This window comes from Gopherus evgoodei, chromosome 19 (genome assembly GCF_007399415.2).
Source record: "Gopherus evgoodei ecotype Sinaloan lineage chromosome 19, rGopEvg1_v1.p, whole genome shotgun sequence".
In the NCBI taxonomy this organism is placed as follows: Eukaryota; Metazoa; Chordata; order Testudines; family Testudinidae; genus Gopherus; species Gopherus evgoodei.
Genome location: NC_044340.1, coordinates 4,679,072 through 4,701,120, shown reverse-complemented (window position 1 = coordinate 4,701,120; position 22,049 = coordinate 4,679,072). Strand labels below are relative to the sequence as shown.

Here is a 22,049-nt window from a genome sequence, read left to right as displayed (position 1 = left end):
ATCAAGTCAGGAAGACTCGATTTAATCATGGCTTTCTACATAAAAGTGCATTCTTGTTGGTTGTTATATCTCTTTATACATATTCTTCACAACTCAGAGATAAATGTAGGTTTCATTTTTAGAAGATACACACTATACATTTTTAAAGTGATTTATTTTGAAAATTTTTCAGATGAGTTTTACAGCGATCTCAGAAAATGACTGATTGGATGTTTCATTTACCAAAGGTAATTGAAGCCAATAGTTCACCTCCCAATGACTTCATAAATATCTCCAATTCAACAGGTTAATCATTAATATGTGGAGGATTTTCTTGCCATGCTGTATTAGGAGGAGAACATCACCAGACAGACACTTAAACTGTTTATTTAACTAAAACAGCAACGTTAAGTATGCTGGATTTTTTTCTTCAACAGCAAACATATAATATTTTAACAAAACAAGCACCTGAGTTTTTGAATTTAGTAAAACATTCAAGTTTTTTTTTAATCGGGTTTGTTTTTGTTAAAGTTATTTTTAACTAAAATAGTTAATTGAAATATTAAAAAAAAAATTAAATCAACTATGTCAGCCAGGGCAACATGAGAAACTTAAAATATTGGCTTCTGCAGCTAACTTAGTCACCTTCACCTTCATTTTCCTGTTTGTTCATAATCTGGGAAAGAAAAACAAGCTTTCCTGCTTTTTCAGATCCCAAACGATTTTGTCTATTTGGAATGAATTAGTCCAAAGGAAGAAAATATTCTTTCTACACCAGTAGAAGCAGCTACTGCTGTTAAAAGTGAGATTATCACTTCAACAGTCTCTGAATCCAAGTGCTTAAGTGACTTCCTCCATCACTGGTGTAACTTGCTTTAAAACATCATCAGCAAACCTATATTTCTTGAATGGTTCTTATTCCCAAACTGGGTCTCACTTATGGCCTGATGCCATTATAGGTTTTCCCTTCTAGTGAGCGAATGGAATGTTAGATCTCAAATCAATGAAGGCTACACTCAGAAGGACCTCAAGACTTCTGGAATATGCTGCTCAAACAGTTTCACTTCTGTTTCTACTGCCTGTCCCTCCCGTCCCACGTTTATCTCCAGACTTCTTCTCCTTGTCCAGATCTATTCCACCTCCAACAATCTTCTATTCATTGAACTTTTTAAAACTTTGCACTTCTAGAGAGAGGTAGGGGATTGACTCTGTGAACACAAATTTGCAGAGGAATAATAAGGTTGAGGTCTGTTATTTCTCACCCTTATATATTATTTATTTATTTAAATAATTTTTTTTTGCTGTTTACAAGCATGTTACCTCTGGAGACACAAACCAACAGTTTGAGAACTGCAAAACTAAGCATCTCTGATGGTATCTACTAGACTGAGCACAGAGTCCCATTGGGTAGATAGAAAGATTAACCTAAATCATCTATACAGAAGCCCCTGGAACCCCATAGAACTGGGTCCCTAATCCATGAACTATTGGAACTCATTTACAAAACTTTTCTTAAACATTACATGACTATATTGTCTCATACTATAAATTTAGAATTTATAATCCCTATTCCATGATGAGATAGCTTTGAGCTATAATGTATCTTAATTAAAACTATCTTAAGATAGATTTTTCCCTCAAAAAGCATTTTATCAAAAAATTTGATTTAAATAAAAAAAAAATCTGATTTTATGTTTAAAAAAAAATTGTTGATTTTTATCCATCCTGGCTCGGCTGGATTCAAACCATTGACCTGCAGGGTCCCTCCATAGCACATTAGCAGGGCTCCAAGGCAGCTGGTGTGTACGAGAAGCCCCAATGGGAGAGCTGGGGTGGGGACACGGTTGTATTTGGAGGTGGGAGCCGTGCCCTCAAGGCTTTGTCCTGGACACCCCAGGGTCACAAGTCAGCTGGCCCATTCCTGGCACGCTGATTTTTTTTGGCCCACTGCGTCTGCCTGTTAACCACGCTCAGCTCCTAGCGGTGGTGGTGCCACGAAGCTCTAATCCGGCTTGCGTCTCTTTGGACGCAGCTGCTGAGCCACTCTTGGGGAGGAAAGGGAGGTGCTCTGTAATTCTCCCTCTCGCCAATGGATTTAGCCTGGATGCTGGGGGTTTCCAGCAGCACTCGGTCACCCATGATGCAGGGAGGTTGTTCTTTGGGCCCCTGTTCCAATATCAGTGACAGCGTGAAGGTGTCTCTGGGAGCCCTGCAGAGGGGGTTCATGATAACCACATAGCCCTCACCGAGCAGTGCCTCCTGCAGGCAGACGGGGGCACTGGGTTCGCAGGAGGGCTTTGCGGGGGGTTACAGGAAATCAAAACTAGAAGCCAGAAGGAAATTCCCCTTCCGAGCAGGACAGGTTAAACTGCAGCTCCCAGGAGTGAATGATGCTTCCAGCCAGCCTAGGAGCTGCCAGACCGGGATTGCCAGAGCGCAGGAGAGGAGCAGGCTGTGATCTGGGGCCCAGGAGGATCCAGAGCGGGGTCAGGTGCGAGGGCTGTGGGGTGGGGCATGGGAGCGGCTGTCATTGCTCTAGCTGGCAGCCTGGTCTCTCTGCTGCTGATGGGAACGGCCCAGCGGGGAGCCGGGCACTGGCCTGCTTGTGTCGGAGGACAGGTGATGCCCCCTTGCTGTGTACAGTCTGGGCTGGGGCTGAATATGTTGCTGCCCTTGGATCATTCCACTCCCCCACACTTTCAGGGGGAGGGGACAGTGGCTGGGCTGGAGCCTTACTCATAGTGGGAGGAGGGCATCATTCAGGGGGCAGACTTCCCCCAAAGCTACATGGCCAGGCCAGGGCTGTGCTGCTGCAGCAGGTCCTGAGGGAGATGGGACCTGCTATGGTGGCGAGGACACTGCCAGGCCGGTGTGTCTCAGAGGCATTTCTCCAGAATGAGCGCTCAAGGCCTGACACCAGCCTGTCTGGAGTGTGGTCTCTTCCCCAAGTGAGCAATAAATAAACCAAGCTAAGCTCAGCCCTTCTCCCCATGCTCCTCCCTCAGGTCTACTCAGCCCACACCCTAGGTCCCCTCTCCATAGGGATCTAATGCCAACTCTGTGATATCTGGGAGGGGTAGTGAGTCAACAGAACTCACGGGCTGGGGTGCTGCAGGCAAATACTGCTGCCTTGTTAGAGTCTGGCTGGGGGAGGAAATGGCACCCTGAATTTAATTAGCCAAACCTTCTGTCTTGTTCACAAGTGTCGTCCAGATGAGCATAACACAAGGATGGGCAAACTACGGCCCATGGGCCACATCCGGCATGTGGGACCATCCTTTCCGGCCCCCGAGTTCCTGGTCTGGGAGGCTCTCCCCCCTTCCCGCTGTTCCCCCTCCCCCACAGACTCAGCTCGCTCACTCCACCGCTGGCACAATGCTCTGGGCGGCAGGGCTGTGAGCTCATAGAGCGGTAAGGGGGCAGGGAGCGGGGGGGGGGGGGTTGGATAGAGGGCAGGGGAGTTTGGGGCGGTGGTTGGGGTGTGGATGATGGTTGGGGGGAAGAAGGCGTTGAATGGGGGCAGGGGTTCTGGGGGGCAGTCAGGAAAGAGGGGGATTGGATGGGGTGGCAGGGGGCAGTCAGGGTCAGGTGTTCTGGGGGCCATCAGGGGACAGGGAGAAGGGGTGTTTGGATGAGGCAGGGGTCCCGGGGGGGCGGTCAGGAACGAGAGGAGGCATTGGATGGGGCAGTAGGGGTCCGGGGGCAGTCAGGGAACAGGGGTCCCAGAGGGGCCGTCAGGGAACAGGGCGGGTTAGATGGGGCAGGAGTCCCGGGGATGGGGGGGGCAGACCACGACTCCCTCCCCTAACCGGCTCTTCATACAATTTACGAAACCCGATGCGGCCCTCGGGCCAAAAAGTTTGCCTGCCCCTGGTGTAACAGCTCTTGAGCTAGGCCAATTGAGGAAAAAGCAGAATCTGGAAGCGCTCACTTTGGGAAAAACCTCCCTACCAGCGCAGGCTCCTGTAAAGACCTCCGAAAACACAGCTGCTCACTGCAATCCATGCCACTGCGACAGGATACCGCTTGCTGTTCCCCTGATTCGGCGTGTATTTAAGGAAGCCGTTCCTTTTAACGCAGTGAAATTTGAGGCAGGCCACCTGCAGCAGCATGCTGTTGAGATGATTTTGGTGGGCTGGAGTAAGTTTAGGCCTTAATGTGGGTTGTCGTCATTTCAAGTTTGAATCAGTTTATTTTTTAGCTCCCTGCCCGCCTTGTTGGTATGACTCGGTAGCTCTGCTAGCAGCGTCCAGCAGTCACTGGTGGGTATGGCCTCTCGGTGCCCAGGGCCTTGCTGTGCTGGAGAAGGAAGGGTCCCAGCGCATGGCGGGTGGGAGAGCCCGGACAGGGTGGGGCGAGGCTGAGCGTGGGAGCAGGCAGAGGAGAGGTTCTGGAGGAAGGTGCTGCGTGAGTTGTGGAGCCAGGCGGCTGCAGTATTGGGCTGGATGTTTGTTCCAAGCAGGCAGCGGTGAACGAGTGGGGCTGTGCCTGGAGGGAGGCACCCGCCCTTCTGGCCTGGCCCAGAGCAGGAACAGGCCGGCCCCGTGACCTCACAGAGCAAAAATGCTTTAAGTAAATATTTAGCCTTGGCCCTGCCTGTGGTGCAGGGGGTTGGGGGGGAGGCTTTGTTTCCTGTATTCCCAGCTGGAGGGCCACGTCCGGCATCTGACCCACTGAGGGAGGCAGGAACAGCGGGGAGCATCTGCTCTCAGCAGCTGGGAGCCCTCTCTGACACTGTCAGCCTGGGCCCGCAGTTCAGAGCTTGGCGAGGGGCTGGGGACTGGCTCACGTGCCAAGGAGATTGGGCCGGCTGAAGCCAAGTGCGGTGTGTCTGAGAGAGGGAGCAGGAAGGAAGGGGCCCAGGTGCCATGTGTTCTCATGGAGACTGGCTCGTTTGTCCACTGTGCAAACCTCTGTGCCTGGCACTGCAGGAGGATTCACAGCATCTGGCGAATGTGGGATGCTGGAAGCAGACAGGCTACAGAAGAGGCTAAATGGGGCTAGTGCAGCATTCTGACCTAGCCCTGATGGCGTGGGCCAGACCCGCAGAGCTGCTGTGGGAGTTGGCAGTGCCTGGGGTGGTCTGGTTCGTGCTCAGTGGGGACTGTGAGATCTGACAGTCCTGCAGGGCTAATGCTCGTGCTTCTGAACACCCCAAGCTCTGGGGCTCTGACCACCTTCTCCTGGTGGGGATGCTGCAGCCTGATGCATCTCACTTTCAGGACGTTTCTTCCAGTGTTTTAGTGCGAACTGTGTTACCCCCAACTCTTACCCAGCTGATCCTTCTGCCCTTGGCATTAGCACTGCTCGAAAACTTGTGGGTTCCCACCGTGTCCCCGCCATGCCCTAGCTGTCTGTCTGCTGTGCTGGCTTCCCACTGTACCTGGCTTCTCCTGCCCACTGACTGCGGGTCCGATTCTTTCCCCAGAGGCATTGGTTGCTTTTTCCCTGGTGGGAGTTCAGTTTTTAATTTCTCCCATCCCTGTGCTACTTCATCCATCTCACAAGTTTCTGCAGCTCCTCCCGCTTCAGCTCTGTTGTCTCGTGCTCATTCCACTATTAATAGACTATGAAGAACACACCTGGGCGCTGGGCTGTGGGGGGGGAGGTGTGCCATGTCAAAGGAGCTACTGCCTCCAGCTGGGATCAGACTGATGTTTGCTCCCCTCCCTGTCTGTGAAACACAGTGCGCCCGACCGCTGCTCCTTGCAGGACCCCGTAGATCCTCCCTGCAGTTTTCACTCCATGTCCCGGTCCAGGCCTGCTTGAATTAATTTGTCCAGGGCGATGTGCGCTGCAATAGCACATGCTTGGCTAATGCTAATGTATCCCACATGCAGCCGCTTCACGGCAGAACTGTGATGTTCCCGACTCAGTCTGGCAGAAGCTGTTCTTCTCAAAGGCCTCAGATCCGCATCTGCTTCCTATTTCCTGGCCCTCCTGTCTCTCTCCCCGGATTTTTTCTGGTCTGTTATTAGCAGCAGAAGTTAGAGGAAATTGTCAGGATTGTGCTGCTCCAGGGTTTGAAAACTGGACCACCCCACCGAACCCCGCACCTCCCAGCTGTCTGATATTTCCGCAGGGGCCGTGTGTCCGGGTTGTGAACAGGCTACTTGCCGGGCAGCCGAAGCGGCAACACAGACACTTGAGCTTGAAGCAGAAAATCAGTATTAAAGTCTGAGGCTTTGGGCTGGAAGGCTGGTTCTCAGCTATTCCCAAAGCTGGTCTGCCTTGTGTAGCTGCTGGCCCTGCAGTCTCTGCCAGGCTCGGAGAGTCACGCTGGGTGCTCTCGTCCTCGCATGTTCTCCCCACCGGTATGAGGCTTTGCAGGCTGGCTGCAGCCCTAGGGGATCTCCATGCCTCCAGCCATCGTAGCGGAGGGCATAATTCTGAGCTCATGGGTCCCACTGGGATGAAGCGTAATCCTGCTGGTGAGGATGCTGGAGAAGGAAAAAGCCCAGCGTGACTCTTGGATGCCCGGCTGAGTCTGCAGGGCTGGTGGCTAGAAACATGCCTGTTTCCCTGCTCCCAGATCCAATGTGTGAAGCCAAGCTTAGGAGCCAGTAGTGCTATTGCTGGAGAAACTTCCTGGGTGAATACGTCACTAGGGTAACCCCACTGCTTCCCCAGATTGTTCCACTCGCCTCCGAACATTCCCTCCTTCTGGGATGTCCCGTGAAGGGGATTAGCACCCACACTGTATTAGGGCTCTGTTTATAAAGAGTTAATGCGTGGCTGAGAGATCTTTCCAAGCACAGAGGTGAGCAGTAGGATGTGCTCTAGAAAGCTGTAAGCAGCCTGTCGGAGTCTCACAATTGATGAACCGTTTATTAAAACATCCATAAATGGTTTATTAACCTGGTGTATCTGGGCCCTCACTTGGCAGCGTGCCCTCGTCAATTACAGCATTAATGTACAGCACCAGCTCTGCCCTTCCCCGGGGGCCCAGCTCACTAGCCCGGGGCCTGGCTTTAAGGCTGGATCTTGCCCAGCACCGAGCACGTTGGCACTTAATCAACGTGGTGTATTTTGTGTGTTGTGAGAGGTGTGTACCGTGCTCCTGGGGGAGCCACGTGATGCGCAGGTGGAGGGACACGCTCCCCGTGGACTGGCTGGTTGAGTAAACATATAGTGAACTGATGAGGATGATGGCTTGGCACAGATGCAGACGCCAGCTTCTCCTTCCAGCCCAGGACAGTAGAAAAGCTATTGCTTTCTCTTGCCATGAGAGACGCAGAGCCCAGTCCCCCCCCGTGGCCGTCCCTGGGGCTGTGTGGTTGGCAAGCTCCTTGGCTGCCATTCACCGGTGAGATGCCAGCGCAGCTGGGAGGCGCTGGCAGGCCCCCAGGGGCGAGGCAGTCAGTGACTGTGGGTTTCTCAGCCTTTTCGTTTCCAAGCAGATCCTGGGGATGTTTTTCAGTCTGTTGTGGGTTCTGGTGGAAGGATGTGAGATTTGGGAGGGGAGGGTGCAGGAGCAGAGGAAATAAAACGGGGGATGGGGAGAGGAGCAGGAAGGAAGGGGCCTGACGTAAGGAAGGGGATGTCACAGGTGCGGGGGTGGGGAGCAGAGGGGAGAGTGAGGAACTGGTGACTGAGCTGACTCGTGGGAGGCCTGGATTTCATTCTCTTCTCTGCCACTGACTTGCTGTGACCTTGGACGAGTCCCTTCCCGTCCCTCCAACTTTGACTTGTCTAGTTAGGGTGGGATTGTCCGAAGTCCCTGAGTCACTTGGAGCATGTGGATCAATGGGACTTGTTCTGAGGAGCCTGGGAGCTCCTGGAAATCTGACTTGGACAAGACGGGACTGTCTGTCATTGTCTCTGCAGCCCCCAGCATGGGGGGGCCCACTGGACATTCCCGTAATGCACAGAATTAGCAATAAAAACAAGGGGGGCCAGGTTCTCTGGCGTTAACGCCGAGTTGAGTGTTGGAATTTGGGCAGGTCAGCAGAACATGGATTGCTTGGCTTAAGGTGATTGAATGCCCTACCCCTGCCCTGATCTCCCAGGCAGAGGGTCTAAGACTTCCCTGGCGTGAGGTGGCCAGTCTGTAGCAGAGATGGGAACTGACATTTCACTGCTGGGTGAGTCCAGGTCAGACGTGCTCCATCCTTGGGTCATCACCACAAACTGGGCTGGGGCTCTGGCTGAGTTCCTCTGGATTCTGTCCCCCGGTGCATCCTCACCAGGGGCAGGCTCTGCTCTCAATTATATCTTGGCTATCTCCCTGTCTTCAGTGGGGCTCAGGGGGGCAGGGGGCTGAGGGCAGAACTGGGTTCAGTAACGGGAGCTGAGTTAACAGCTCACCTAGGGTTCTCAGGACTGAATGGATCCAGCTTGTGATGGCAGTCTCAGTGGCTCTTCGGTTTTCAGGTGTGTCCCCACGATGTCCCCGCCGGAGTGCGACCCCTCATACTCAGCTCTGTGCAGCTGCTGGGGTGATGCAGGCCTTGCCAAGGAGCTGGCAGTCTGGGCTGCACACGCCCACCTAGCAAGGGGCGGGGTAAGGGCTAGATCTAAAACATGCCCCTGGTTTGTGTGTGTGTGTGAAGACAGACATGTACATTTGCCGTGCCCTACCATGCTTTAGCCAGCTGATGATTTGGTGGGCTTGAGGTGGACTCTGCAGGGCTACCAGGAGGAAGAATCAGAGCGGTGCCCCTGTGGCCGCAGAAGCAGCTCTGAGACACAAGCAGCAGACTGGCTGGGCTGGTGTCCCAGGGAGTGCAGCATGCACTTTCGGGCCAGAGGAAGGAACAGACTGAGCCATCTCACCACGAGGGGCCCATGAGCAGGGAGGGAGCAGGGCTTGGTGTGAATGGATCAGGGCTACGGGGTGGGGGGATGCTGAAGAGGGGACGAACCATGGGGATGAGCCAGAGACCCTCAGCTGACATCTCTGGCAGGGACCCAGGGGGGCTCCAGGTGGTGGCTGTTCCTACAGCCCGACTGGGGACCAGGCTGCCTGCGGACTCTGGCGACGTCTCCAGCCAGCCAATTGTTTCTGAGCTGGGGCCTTGCCATGGGAGTCCCTGAGTGGGAGCCTGGTGTCGACAGAGCCGTGGGACCTCAGATGTTGTGAGGCTTTTAAACGGACTCATTTACAAACTTTCTGAGAGAGCCCCTTTAAACAGCCATCCCAGATCGCGTCCACAGAATTGAGCAGGGTCTCTTGGCTTCTAGTGAGGGGTGATTAGATGAGGGAGAAACTGGCTAGACAGGGCAGATAGTGCCCCAGTTCCACACACGCTGCTTCCTAATGCCCAGCGCAAGCAAAGCAGGTGAGTCGAGAGGTGTCGAACTCTCACCAGTAGAGCCCTGTCAGGTGTTCCCTGTGACCCACGGCTGGGGTTCCTAGGCATTACTCCAATGCAAGAATAGCAGGTTCAGGCTTTTCAGACAACAACGTGGCTGGTTGTGTTAGGTGGTTGATGTCCCTTTAAAAACACCCTGGCTAGGGATGTAGCTTGTTTAGGGTCAGTGAAGCCCTTCTGGCCCTGATGCTGTAATCCATGGTCAGGCCGGGGATGCAGGCAGGCCATTGGCGTTGCTTGTGATGAGCAGGGAGAAGGTGGAGGGAATGGGGTGTTAAAAGGTGTCTGTGCTAAGTCCTCCCCCTCAGTGAATCTCCATGCACTCCTAGCTAGCGCTGCACTTCCGGTGGGTGCGGGGACCAGAGCTGTTCACTGTGTCAGCCTCGGGGGGCTGGGAAGGAAGGAAGTGGCTGCAGAATCAGCTGGTGATGCTGTGCTGTGCAATGCTCTGTCTAAGGTGCTGAAAACTTCTCAACGTAGGCTCATAAACACTGACTAACAGGGTTAGTACAGTCTGTAGCGCTCCTCGGACTCTCCTACTCCAGCTGCACAGCTGTCTGGTGAACGGGGCACACCCCACACAATGAGGCACCAACGTGTTACATGCCATGTCACATGGTGTCATGTGTCACAAAGGGGACCCAACAGACATCATGTCGCTTAGGTGCATGGGCAGCACTCTGCACAGGGAGGGATCCCGGAGAACTGCACCGATCCGCCCCCTGCAGTGCGTTAGCCAGCTGCCCAGATACCTCGCACGGCAAATGGCTCCTGCGAGCGGGTATGTTTGGCTGACAAAGTTTCAGCAGGAAGGCCTGGCTAGTGGTGTAGATACCAGAAGTAAGGGCCAGCCCGAGGCAGGGGGAGGAGCACCGAGATCTCTGGCAAGGTGGGCAGAAAAGGTTTTGTAAAATTATGGTTTTGTTTGAAAAGGCATTTTCTTGGGGGGGGGGTGTTGGCTGACCAATACCGCAGCTCTGCCAGGTTTTCCCGTGTGCTCAGCTGTACTGCCTGTCACACACTGCCATCAGCCTGGCAGCGCTGAGCTTGCGGGGTAATTATGCTTTGATAGTAATCGGGTTAACTTTCAGTAAGAACAATAATTTCTCCTTTGTGGGGACATGAGAATCCCAGCAGGAGAGGCCGAAGCATCCTAAAAGTGGGGGGAGCATAGCCTCCTGCCCCCCCCCCCATTCCAGCACCCCCGGATCCCAGCATCTCTCATCACTCTGGAGATGTCCCCTAAGGGACTTTTCAGGTGGTGAGGGGCAGATCACTCACCGTGAGTCTGACATCCGCTAGCTGCCCCAGTGCAGACTTGTAGCAAGACTGGTGGCGTGTGAACTCCCCTCCCCTACTGCCTCCCTGCCTACCCCACCGCACTCTCCATGGGCCATTTGCTTCTTGCTTATCTGCTGATTTCATGATACGGACACTTGCCCCAAAGAAGCTAGACTGAGACCCCAATTCACTGAGATTGGTCCACTGATCAGCTTAGACGTGACAACAGAGTTCCCTCTGCCCTGAGCTGGGTGTGATGTTCTCAGTGCTCTGACAGCAATGGCCACGTGCAGGGAGCTGTGCCGGTGCATAGGGACGCCCCATCCTTACTAGCATCCAGACTGTGACTCTGCTGTGACTGACGTGCCAAAGGTTGAGGGTGCAGTCTTCAGGGCAGGTTGCAGGCATTGCGTGCTCTCAAAGTGGCTATGCCACGAGCCGGAGACTGGGCGCAGCCTGGAACAGTCGAGAGCTTTCCCCATGAATCCTATCAGGGAAATGAATAAAATGCTCCTGTCTGAGCATGTCCCAACCAGCCAGCTTGCTAGGCTCTTCCTGGGAGCTCGGGCCGTGTGGTTCTCCGCTGCCATGGAGCAAACAAGGCAAGATGGCTGAGCAGGCTGTGAACCTTGAGGGGCCACTCACTTGGCCTAACCTGGTGTGTTGGGCCCATAAGAGGCAGCCATTGCCCTGCTGGCTGGGGGAGCCTGTATTCCAGCCTGGCTGAGCTGGGGTGTCGGAGGAGTACGATGCAGTGAGAGCTGGAGCTGTCGAATGAAGTGCTCATCTGCAAGCTGCTTGTGCATGCGACTTCCCTGCCCCTCTCTTGTAATGTCCCCGGAGGTTTGCCCTGAGCTCGACAGATGATTGGTGTGACGATCGCCGTGCTAAGAAAGGCCTCCTGGTGTAAAAGGTATGAGGCTTACGCTCTGCTCTCAAAAGGGCAGGAAGCTGTAGGGCAGCCAGCTCAGTGACGGTATTCGGGACACCGAGTTCCTGGGGTGACTCCTCCGGGCACACCTGTGCTGTGGTGCTGTTTCCCATGCTGGGTGCAAGACAGGGCTAAATATAGACCCAGAGCCACCAGCTGCAGACAGCCTACTTCCACCAGGGCTCCTGGTAGCCACCCAAGGACTTATCAATACTGGTCTGCTCTTCCAGCCCCTTCACAGGATCCCTGTGCTCTGGCCCTGCCTGCCTTGGGGTTCCCCTTCTGCCTCCTTCCCCAAGCTGGAAAAGCTCCTTTCCTTGTCTCTGAGTATGGGCTGTAGCGTGTTCTCCCAGAAGGGATCAGGAGAACTTGGCTTCAGTGAGACTGTAGGTCAGAAAGCGAAACGAACGATAAAAGGAACAAAGAGCTCCCCAGGTCCTGGGCCCCAGGATTCCAGCGTGCAGAGAGGCCATCGGGAAATGGTACAGAACCCCTGGGAACGTGAGCTTCTCTCTCAGGTGTTTAGTGTTCTTGGCACTGCCTGGGTAGACTCCTGGAGTCCCAGCCCCTTGTGATGGGAACCCCCGGGATACAGCCTGAAACTGGGGTACTGCTTGTCACGGAGTGTGGGGAGTCCAGTCCTGCACCCCTCTTCCTGGGACCCACAGTGACTCTCAGCCAGCCAGTAAAACAGAAGGTTTATTGGACAACAGGAACACAGGTTACAGCAGAGCTTGCAGGCACAGTCAGGACCCCTCCACCGAGTCCTTCTGGGCTTTCAGGGTGCTTGGATCCTAGCTAGGATACCCTGAATTCTGCCCACACAGCCCCAAGCCCAAACTCAAACTGCTTCCCTCCTGCCACTCCCTTCCTTTGTCCCCCTTCCCGGGCAAAGGTGTTGACCTTTCCCCTCCCTTACCTAGCTCAGGTTACAGGCTCCGGTATCGGCCATCCCCTAAAGTCCTCCCCTGCTCTCCCATTCCCCATACAGACAGCCCCTACTCCATCACACTGCTGTGCCCCCTTAACTCTCCAGCCTGGGCTGTCTCTCACAATGCTTTGCTAGTGACAAGCAGGAAACCACTCCAGGTGCTGTTATCCCCACACCCAGCTAGATTGCATGGATGCTTCCAGAGCCACCCATGAATCACACACAGAAAGGCACCAGCCAAATCCCCCCAGCTCCGCAGCCTTACGCCCCAGAGCTGAACTACCGTCTTACCCTGGTCAGAAGCTTGCCCAGTGTAAGTTTATTACCCTGTCTGCCCCTCCCTCAATGTGGAGAGGATATGCACCGGCCTTTGTAAACTGAGCTGAGCTTGCCCAAGCTCTTCAACCAAAACACACTGTTTTAGGTAAAATATAAACAAATTTATAAACTACAGAAAGATAAATGTAAGTGATTATAAGTGGTAGGCATGAAAGGTCAGAGATCGTTACCAAAGAAAATAAAAGGTAAGCACACAGTGTAAATCTTAAACCTTATTAGACTAGGCAGTATTTGAATCAAGCAGTTTTCTCACCCCACTGGATGTTACAGTTCTTAATACACAGGCTTCTCCCTTAAGCCTGGGACCAGTCCCCTCAGCCGAAGTCTTTGTCTTCACAATGTTCTCTTTGCTTCCAGCATAGGTGGAGGAGGAGAAAGGCCGTGGCATGATGCCGCTGTCCATTATTTTATACCCTCAGTCCACGTGCCTGGAAAATTCTAGCCCAGACACGTGCTGGTGGGCTTTGCAGAGTCACAGGTTGGAGCTATCCCCCTGGCCTGGTCTTCTGCAACTGGGTCAGAGCTGAGCAGTTCCCATTGTTTGATGCTTGTGCAACTGTCATTGATTGTAAATCCCTTGATAGTGACTCCCTTGCTGATTAATTGTCATTGAACACCCTCCTGGGAGTGGTTCATCTCCTTTGTATGGTACTAGCAAATTACAACATTTTTCAGTAACAACCATACAGCAAAATCTCATAACTGACAATATACATATTTGGACAGAACAATGGGTTTCAGCAGATCCTAACTTTCCATAAGAGATCTTTGTATGAAATATACATAATTGTTTGACAGGGTGAATATTGGTGTTCCAGGGGCTGCTTTGAGGTACAGAGTGCCACATCCCCTACTCCAGCCATGTGGCCGCACAGCCCTGTTGAGACCAGGGTTGCTGAGGGTCATTGTCTCCATTCCCAATGGCATGGCTGTTAATCCCCTTGGGAGCTCTGCCCTTCCCAGCTGGAGCCCTCACCCTGATCTCTGCTCTCTCTTCTGCCTCTCAGGCTCCCGCCCTCGGCTCGAAGACTTTTCTCCAAGGATAGTCGAGCACCCCTCCGACCTCATCGTTTCCAAGGGGGAGCCGGCGACGCTGAACTGCAAGGCGGAGGGGCGTCCCACCCCGATAATCGAATGGTACAAGGATGGGGAGCGGGTGGAGACGGACAAGGAGGACCCGCGATCCCATCGCATGCTGCTGCCTAGTGGTTCCCTCTTCTTCCTGCGCATCGTCCACGGCAGGAGGAGCAAACCCGATGAGGGCGTGTACGTGTGCGTGGCCAGGAACTACCTGGGCGAGGCCGTGAGCCGGAACGCATCGCTGGAGGTGGCCAGTGAGTGGGGTTCTGGGCACACTCTCAGGGGGTTAACACATGTGATGCTTTGCTGGGTCTGCACCGTGCAGAGGGCCCAGGATGTGGGAAGTCGTGTTCTAGGCTCCAGGGCAGAATTTGGCCCGATGACTTTCCCGGTTGTTTTAGAGCTACAGGAATACCCCGCTGGGGCTGGCTCCTACTCGCTCTGCTAAGAGGCTCCGTTTCCACAGGGCTAGTGGCAGCGCAGCTCAGCCTGGCCAGGGCTCTGCTGTGCTGTTGTGCCAGCTGCCTTGCTGGATAAGTGCATTCCTGCCGAGAGGGGTGGTGGTGCCTTCCTAAACATGTGCTGCTGGCTGGTATGGTGGGTCAGTGTCACCCCGCTGGCCATGGTTATTATAGGCACTGGGCAATGGGGATGTTTGAATGTATGACGATGTCATGTTCTTTCCTGCTAGCACTCAGCATCTTGCCCCAGTTCTCTGACGCGACTCTGTGAGGAGTTAACACCGCAAGGCCGTTTACACGGCGCTCTTGGCTTTGTGCCCGCAGTCTGAGGAGACCGTGCTGTGTCTCTCTGGGCTGGAGACTTTCTCAGCATTAATCAACCCTGTTTTCCCAGCCGAGCCCTGCAGTCTGAGTACGTTTCCAAAAGTTGCCAAGTTGATGGGCAACCCCGGCAAGCCCATAACAACACCCTCTGCCCAGCTCTGCAGGCCTCAGCCCCCTCAGGAGAAACCCCGAGCCCTGCTTGCAGTGCATTCGATTTTCAGCGGGAAGCACCCTGTCCCATAGAGGCCCTGAGTGCAGACCAGCAAAGGAAGACAGGCTGCCTTCAGCCGGACCCCCAGGGAGAGGGGGCCTCTGAGTGTTACCTGCACAACTTAGGGCTCCTACCCCCTACATTTCTTGTGGGCACTCAGGAAGTAAGGGACCCAACTCTACCCCTCTGTGGGCTCAGGGCTAACACCCATTCCCAGTGGGCTCAGGGCTGTATGGGTCTCTGGGGCTTTTTACCAGTGAAAGAGCCTTACACAGTAATAACCTATATTTATTAACACTCAGTCAACAGACTCCACACGCTAAGCATACATTGCCCACTGCTCCTAATAAGGCAGACAAACTTTTCCGGGTGGCCAGGCAGAATCACGTTGTCCAGGGCTCCAGCTTCTGCACAGTATGGTCAGCGGGGTGTGATGGTTTTGGCAGTTTTGACCTTGGGCTGTGTTCTCAAGTTAGGGTCCAAAGAATTTCCCTTTGGACCCTAGTTTATATAGTTAAAATTTGGGTCCTGCTTAGCCGTACCTTAGCCAGTCGTTTTACACTGAAGTCCTACAAAATGCTATTTTCCACCCATCCTAGCTCAATATAAAACACTTCTTTAACCAATCACGCCCCACCACCTTAATTGATTCAAATCTTGCAAAATGAGTTATGCCATAGGCGCCAACTTTTCTCTTTCCCCGCCCCTGGCCCCGCTCCCATTCCAAACCCATCCCCAAAGTCCCCACCCTAACTCCGCCCCCTCCCTGCCCTTACTGGATCCCTTCCCCAAATCCCTGACCCACCTCTTTCCCCCAGTATGCGGCGTTCCCCCCTCCGCCCCCACGAATTAGCTGTGTCACGGCGCAAGGGCTGGGAGGGAGGAGAAGCAGGATGCAGCGGCATGCTCACGGTGGAGGCGAGTTGGATCAGGGGTATGGGGCGGGGTCACCGGGAGCTGCCGGTGGGTGCTCAGCACTCGCCAATTTTTTTCTGTGGGTGCTCTGGCCCCTCTCTGCCCCTATTGGACCCCTTCCCCAAATCCCTGCCCCGGCCCCACCTCTTCCCCAATGCGCTGCGTTCCCCCTCCTTCCCAGCTGCGCGAATCAGCTGTTTCGCAGTGCAAACGCTGGGAGCTAGGGGGAAAAAGCGGGCATGCAGCACGCTCAGGGGAGGAGGCAGAGCAGAGGTGGAGGTGAGCTGGGCGGGGGTTGGGGATCTGCTGATGGGTGCTGAGCACCCACCAATTCTTCCCCATGGTCCGGAGCGCCCACAGAGTCAGCACCTATGAGTTATGCAACAGACCAAAACAATAAAAGAATCAGCCAGAGATCACACAGATAAACAGTAGAAAAGTAGGGACCGCAAAGGCCAAACAATAGAAGTAGATTTCACAAATACAAGTGTTGATAAGTGGTTCCTTGCCAGGCAGAATGCTGTCAAACAAAGTTTTCTTTAAATGCCTTAAGATCTGTTTCTTTATCCGGTGACGGTGGGTACTCTTAGGACAGGAGTGCCTTCCTAACAGCCCGATAATACACCGTTTTGGTGCAATTTAGATGGAACATGAGGATGTGACTCTCTGCACCTTAGCTCATGGCTGCTGTTTTTACTGCAGAAAAAGGCCTCAGACCTGATGGGGGGTGAGCATCCTGCAGGAACCTGCCTATCTCACATGCGCAGCTCCCTCCCTGCTCTGCTCTCTGCCTCTGGAAAGCAGAGAGATGCTTCCTCCCTGGGCATCCTGAGCGCAGATATCCCCGGGGCTCTTCTCCACTGCAGTCCTGCAGCCTAATCAATCCTTGTGCCTGCTAGGGACAAAGCTTAACCTCATCCCTACCACAACCCAAGCGGGGCCTCTTCTTTATGTCACCCCATTACCCCGTTCCTGAGATCTGCACTGATGCTAGTTGGAGCCCTCTGTGTTCCATGGGATAGGCTGCAGAATCCATTCCTCGTCGAGAGGCCAGGTTCCATTTTGCATTATAAACTTGATTCCAGACAGGATGTGAACTGATGCAGTGCTGTCTGCCTGAGTCTGCAGCCAGCCTGAAACAATAGCTGTGACTGCCCTATTCATTTCAGTGGGACGTTAACTCTGAAACCTGAAAGGAGTCGTTTCAGTGTCGCTCAGCTCCAGTATTTCTCCTACTGTCTCAAGATGTCCTCTCCCCAGCGGCCTGACCGTCCACGGCTCCCTGCCGCTGGCTCCTACCATGCCTCTGCGTGTTGTGCACACCAGCTCTGCCACGTGTTGCAAACTGACCGTGGGGGGGTGGGGGCTGCATAAAGCAAACAGAACGAGGTATCAAAGCAATACAGCGGCTGCTAAACTGACTGGTTCGTGTTCCGTTCTGTAGAACCCACCAGTTCAAACTTCAATGAAGCAGGAACAGACTCTCCCGTCAGTGCAGAACCCAGGGGCCTTGCCCTGGGAACTGTGGGATAAGCAGGGCTTTGGTGAGCACGAACGATAAGATAGGCAAAGACAGCTGACAGCACTTGGAAGCTAAAAGGACCTTGCCGGCTTGAAAAGTCATTAGTTTCAAGAAGTGAGCTGAATGTGGTTTCAGAGCTGCGCCTGCCCTGAGACCCCCCCCCACTCCTCTGGCTTTAATAGTCCCATTGACTGTGTTGATCTCACTCACACACTGGGGTGACTGACGATTAACCACACACAGGGGCAAGGCAGCGCCTCTGCCTCCTCTGACAGGTCTAGTTTGCTGGTGCTGGCACAGCGACCTGCCTTGTGGGTCCTGCTTGAAGCTGGGTGAGCTGCACAACTGGATCAGGGCCAGAGATCAAACTCGAGTCTGTCGGTCTCTTGGCTGCTGGTGACTTGGGAGCTGCTGGGGTGGGTTACTGGTCTGCTTGCCTCATCGCTCTAAGAGTTGCAGATCTGACATACTGCTCCTAATTGGCAGAGGCAGCCTCTGCTCTTTAGCCTCGTTTAGGGGAAGGTTTCTCCTGGTTAGATTCCTTTGTGCTCCTGAGCTGTCAGCTATGAGCAGCCCAGTCCATCAGTCACCTGCTCCTGACGTGGGGTCTTTTCACATGCCTTCAGGATTAGCTTCCGAGAATTCCCCCAGCCCGATAATGGGCCAGAGCCTTGGGAATATCTCTGTCCCCAGGCACCCAGGTATGCGCTCCCCTTTGGCTGGAAGCACCAACCCTACAGAGAGGGACTCATATCTGCGATCAGATTCTTTTCTCTGGCCTATCTGCAGCTGTTCCTTTGTGCTCCTGACTCGGAGGTGAACAAACACTCCTGATTAGTCAGCTTTGTCCACAGCCGTCAGTGGCAGACTACATTCCAGGCAGGCTGGGATGTGTCTTTCCTACCTCTCTGAGGGGATTCTGTGCTCCTCCAGCCAAAGAAACCCTGGCTGTATTTATCTGCCCTGACCTCCCAACCAGTCTCCTCTGTGCTGTTCCTTGGTGCCCTGACCCCATTGTCTTCCCTAATGGCTCTACAGAGACAAAGATCTGCAAACAAACAGTGCAAACCCCAGCCCGGGACAGTGGCACAAGATAAATGGCCGTGTTACCTGTGACAAGGCCGTGTAATGTCACTCGCCGCATAGGAAATGAAATGTCATTTCTGCTAAGCCCAACATTACAGGCTGAGACCCGGCATTAGCAGAGCTCAGGAGCAGACAGGGCTGATACGAACCTAGGTGATTTGTTGCTGGGCTGATAAATCGCAGTCTAAATAAAGCTATCAAAGGAGCGTGCTGCAGCCAGGGTCATTGTTCAAAATGCAGCCGTCAGATAAGGGAGATCTATAAAAGGCTCCCGAGAAGCAAGCACACAGGGTTGAGTTATTCCAAGGCTCGCAAGGATTTGCGTGCAGCAGCTTTGGAGCCTTGGAGGTGCTTGGATTTGCTCCCAGCAGTTAGTTTGTAGAACCCGAATCATTTGGAACGTGGAAGCATCCAATAAATAAACGAAACGGACACTTGGTCAAATGAGGCTGTGATTCCTCCAGCTGCCTCTCAGAGCCGGACACAAACCCCAGCCCTGAGCCCATTAGAGCTTTACAAACCAGCTCGATTCCTGTCTCTTCCCCAGTGCCCCAATATTAGGGATGGGACAGATAATAAGACAGAAAATCTAATGCCACTATATAAATCCCTGGTACACCCACAGCTTGAATACTGGCTGCCGTTCTCGTCACCCCATCTCAAAAAGGATATATTAGAATTGGAAAAGGTGCAGAGAAGCACAACAAAAATGATTAGGGGTATGGAACAGCTTCCATCTGAGGAGAGATTTCCAAGGGACGTTCTGAAAGCCAGAAGTATAACAGGATTCAAAAAAGAATTTGATAAGTTCATGGGTGATAGGTCCATTAATGGTTATTAGCCAAGAACACAGCCCCATGCCCTGGGTGTCCCTACGCTTCTGACTGGCAGAAACTGGGACTGGATGACGGGATGGATCCATTGATAATTGCCCTGTTCTGTTCATTCCCTCTGAAGCACCTGGCACTGAGCTAGGTGGATTCTAATGTTCTTAATATGGGCATGATGTAGTAGTGCTCCGCCACTCCCCACCCCTTCCAATGCAGCGGTGCCTCTCTCTTCTGGCTGGCTGCCTGCAGGGCAGGGCATGCTCTCTCCTGGCTGTGTGGGCCTGAGTTATTCTCTTTGCAGGATACAGGTGGGGGGTTCCCGATGTCCCTCTTCTACCACATGCTCCTCCGGGGAGCTGAGCCAAGAACCATGGACCTTCTGCTCCAGAAGCAAGGCCTCTGCTGCCCACGTGAGCTGTGGGAGAGTCCCTGTTTTCACTAGTGCATGTTGACTGGTCTCCTGGAGTGCAGCGAACACAGCAGCCCTGGAGTTACAAAGTGCTGGATCCCTGCCCGAAGGCTGGCGAGGCCTGGCTTTCATGTTCAGGGGAGTCCTGCCATGCTCTGAGCCTGCTGCAGCTGCTCCTGCCCTGTGCACTCCTGGCAGGGAAGGGTGAATAGACCGGCACTCTCGAGGTAATGGGCTCCAAGCTCGTTAGGCCAGTAACAGCGAAGAGGAAAGGAGCTGCTGGGGGTGTTGTCAGGGGAAGGGAGGAGCGTGTGGGTGGCCAGATGAAGAGAGAGCTGGAAATCTGGGTCCAGCTAGTATCCCAAGGGAGCAGTGGGTTAGGTGGGGGTTCTTAGCTCAGGCCTTCAGTGCACCTGCCCCTTGCTTCCCAGGCAGTGCTGGCCCCCACCTGCCAGTACTGACGCAGCCAGGTGGGGCAAGCACAGGGAGCACCTCTGACCTTACGGCCTTTGTCTCGTGCCAGAAGCTCACAGGGTTAGATTTGGGGCTGGGGGAAGGGAAGCCGGCGCTGTGTGTGACTGAGGACACGCTGACAGCTCCAGGCGGAGCTGCCCAGGCAGCGGCTCGGAACAGCAGCCGGCCATCTCCAAACGGGAATTATTTATTGATTTTTGTGTCACTTCTCAGTCCATTACCCAGACAGGAGGCATTTATGTAATTTGGAGAGGGAGCAGCTGCGGGACAAACAGAATAGCAGCAGCTCCCTCCCGCCCCCGCCCCCCAGCCAGGGCTGCCCTGGGAGAGGAGGGAACTGGGGGGCAGGAGCAGTCTCGGGGGGCTGAGGGAGCCGTGACTCGGTGCTGACAGCCCGTCAGGGCGTTGACGCTGGCGCTGGAAGCAGCGGCTGGAACCTTGTGCTGACAGGCTAATTTTAGAAATTCCTAATGGATTTCAGATGTTTTGACCTTGTGATTTTGAAATTTGGGGCTGTGGAGCTGGCTGAAGATAACAATAAACCAATGATGCAGACACCCCAGAGCGCTCTGTCTTCCCCTGGCGCATTCACAGACAGGGCTCTGGCAGGAATAACTGTGTAGCGCGGCCACTTACCAAGCCTTGTAATCAGACGGCCGCCTGGCTTGCAAGCTATTCTCTCACTTGGCCAGCAATTTCTCTTCCTAGTGCTTACAGGACCTCCTAGTGGTAAAGTGCAGCCGCTCCAGGAGGGGCTAGTGGAGGAGAGCATGTTATTAGAGCTCTTCCTTTAAGGGCTTCCAAACCAGGGGGAATGGGAAGAGAGCTGCTTAGCTGGGGCCTGCGCTAGGAAATGAGTGCTGGCTACCAGGGGGAAGGAATTAAGTCATTTCCTAAGTAACGGGAGCCCTTTGGGTGACCCTCTTAGCCTCCCATCCGCAGGCAGAATGTGCTTGGGCAGATTAGACGCTTTGTGTTTGAAACGTGAAAGGGTCACTTGGGTTCCGAGTTAGAAACTCGGAAAAACTCCTTTCCCTTGTGGTCTCAGATCGTGGTTGTTACTGAGAGAGGGGCAGACGTGGCTTGATGATTTTCGCCTGTTACATTTGGGCCAGAGAGGTCTGGTATCTCTCTTCTCTTGCATGTTCCAACTGAGGATGAGAAATGGTGGGGCTGTTATTTACATTACAAATTTCCACTGCTTGATAAATCCACCCTCTCCCCTGGCTCCGAACCACCAAAGTTGTTGTGCGTGTGCTCAGCTTTGGAGTGGTGCCACTCCTGCTAGCCAACGGGAAAATCATTTGCATAGAGTTAATCAGCGTTTCCAATGGTGGGTGAAATTGATTGTGTTGCAGCCATGCAATCCCATTCTCCTCTAAAGAGGCTCAAAGATGTGTTGATCTGATGCCTGCATTGATTGCCACAAAGGCTTGATCCCATGCAAACTCTTCCGGCACAGGTTCACACAATGGCTAGGCTCCCAAAGGCTGCTTTCTAGCTGAAATGTTTTCAAGATCAGTGTAACATGTCCCAGAGGTTGCAGACGCTCCTGTTAGCTCAGAGGCACCCACTTGGAGACATAAGCCATTCCCAGTGCCCGGATTCTGCCAGCAGCAGCGGGGAGAACAGGCAACATGTTCTGAGAGTTTCTAAGGCAGTAAGATGAGTAAAATGAATGTAAAGGGGGAAGCAGGAGTAGAGCTGGCCATTGTGATGGATCTCAGGGTACCCAGAACTCTGCGTCGCCTTGTTATCCCCCTGCCTCCAGCGTGAGGGAGTTTTGTCTGTGGTGACTGGGTGTCCACTTCCTGGTAGCGCCAGCCTTTCAGCACTCAGGCACTCTCCTGAGGGTTCAAAAAAGAACTAGAGAAGTTCATGGAGGACAGGTCTAACAATGGCTATTAGCCGGGATGGGCAGGGATGGTGTCCCTAGCCTCTGTTTGCCAGAAGCTGGGAATG

At 53.6% G+C, this 22,049-nt stretch overlaps 1 protein-coding gene across 4 annotated transcripts in view; it reads left to right on the top strand.

Moving 5' to 3' along the window:
* Positions 1–22,049, top strand: part of ROBO3 (roundabout guidance receptor 3) — a 214,399-nt gene that overhangs the window by 90,271 nt on the left and 102,079 nt on the right. For all 4 annotated transcript variants that reach the window (XM_030538525.1, XM_030538527.1, XM_030538524.1 and 1 more), the window contains exon 2: positions 13,783–14,109. In XM_030538525.1, the coding sequence (XP_030394385.1) occupies positions 13,783–14,109 (327 nt within the window). The remainder of the gene's footprint in view (positions 1–13,782; positions 14,110–22,049) is intronic.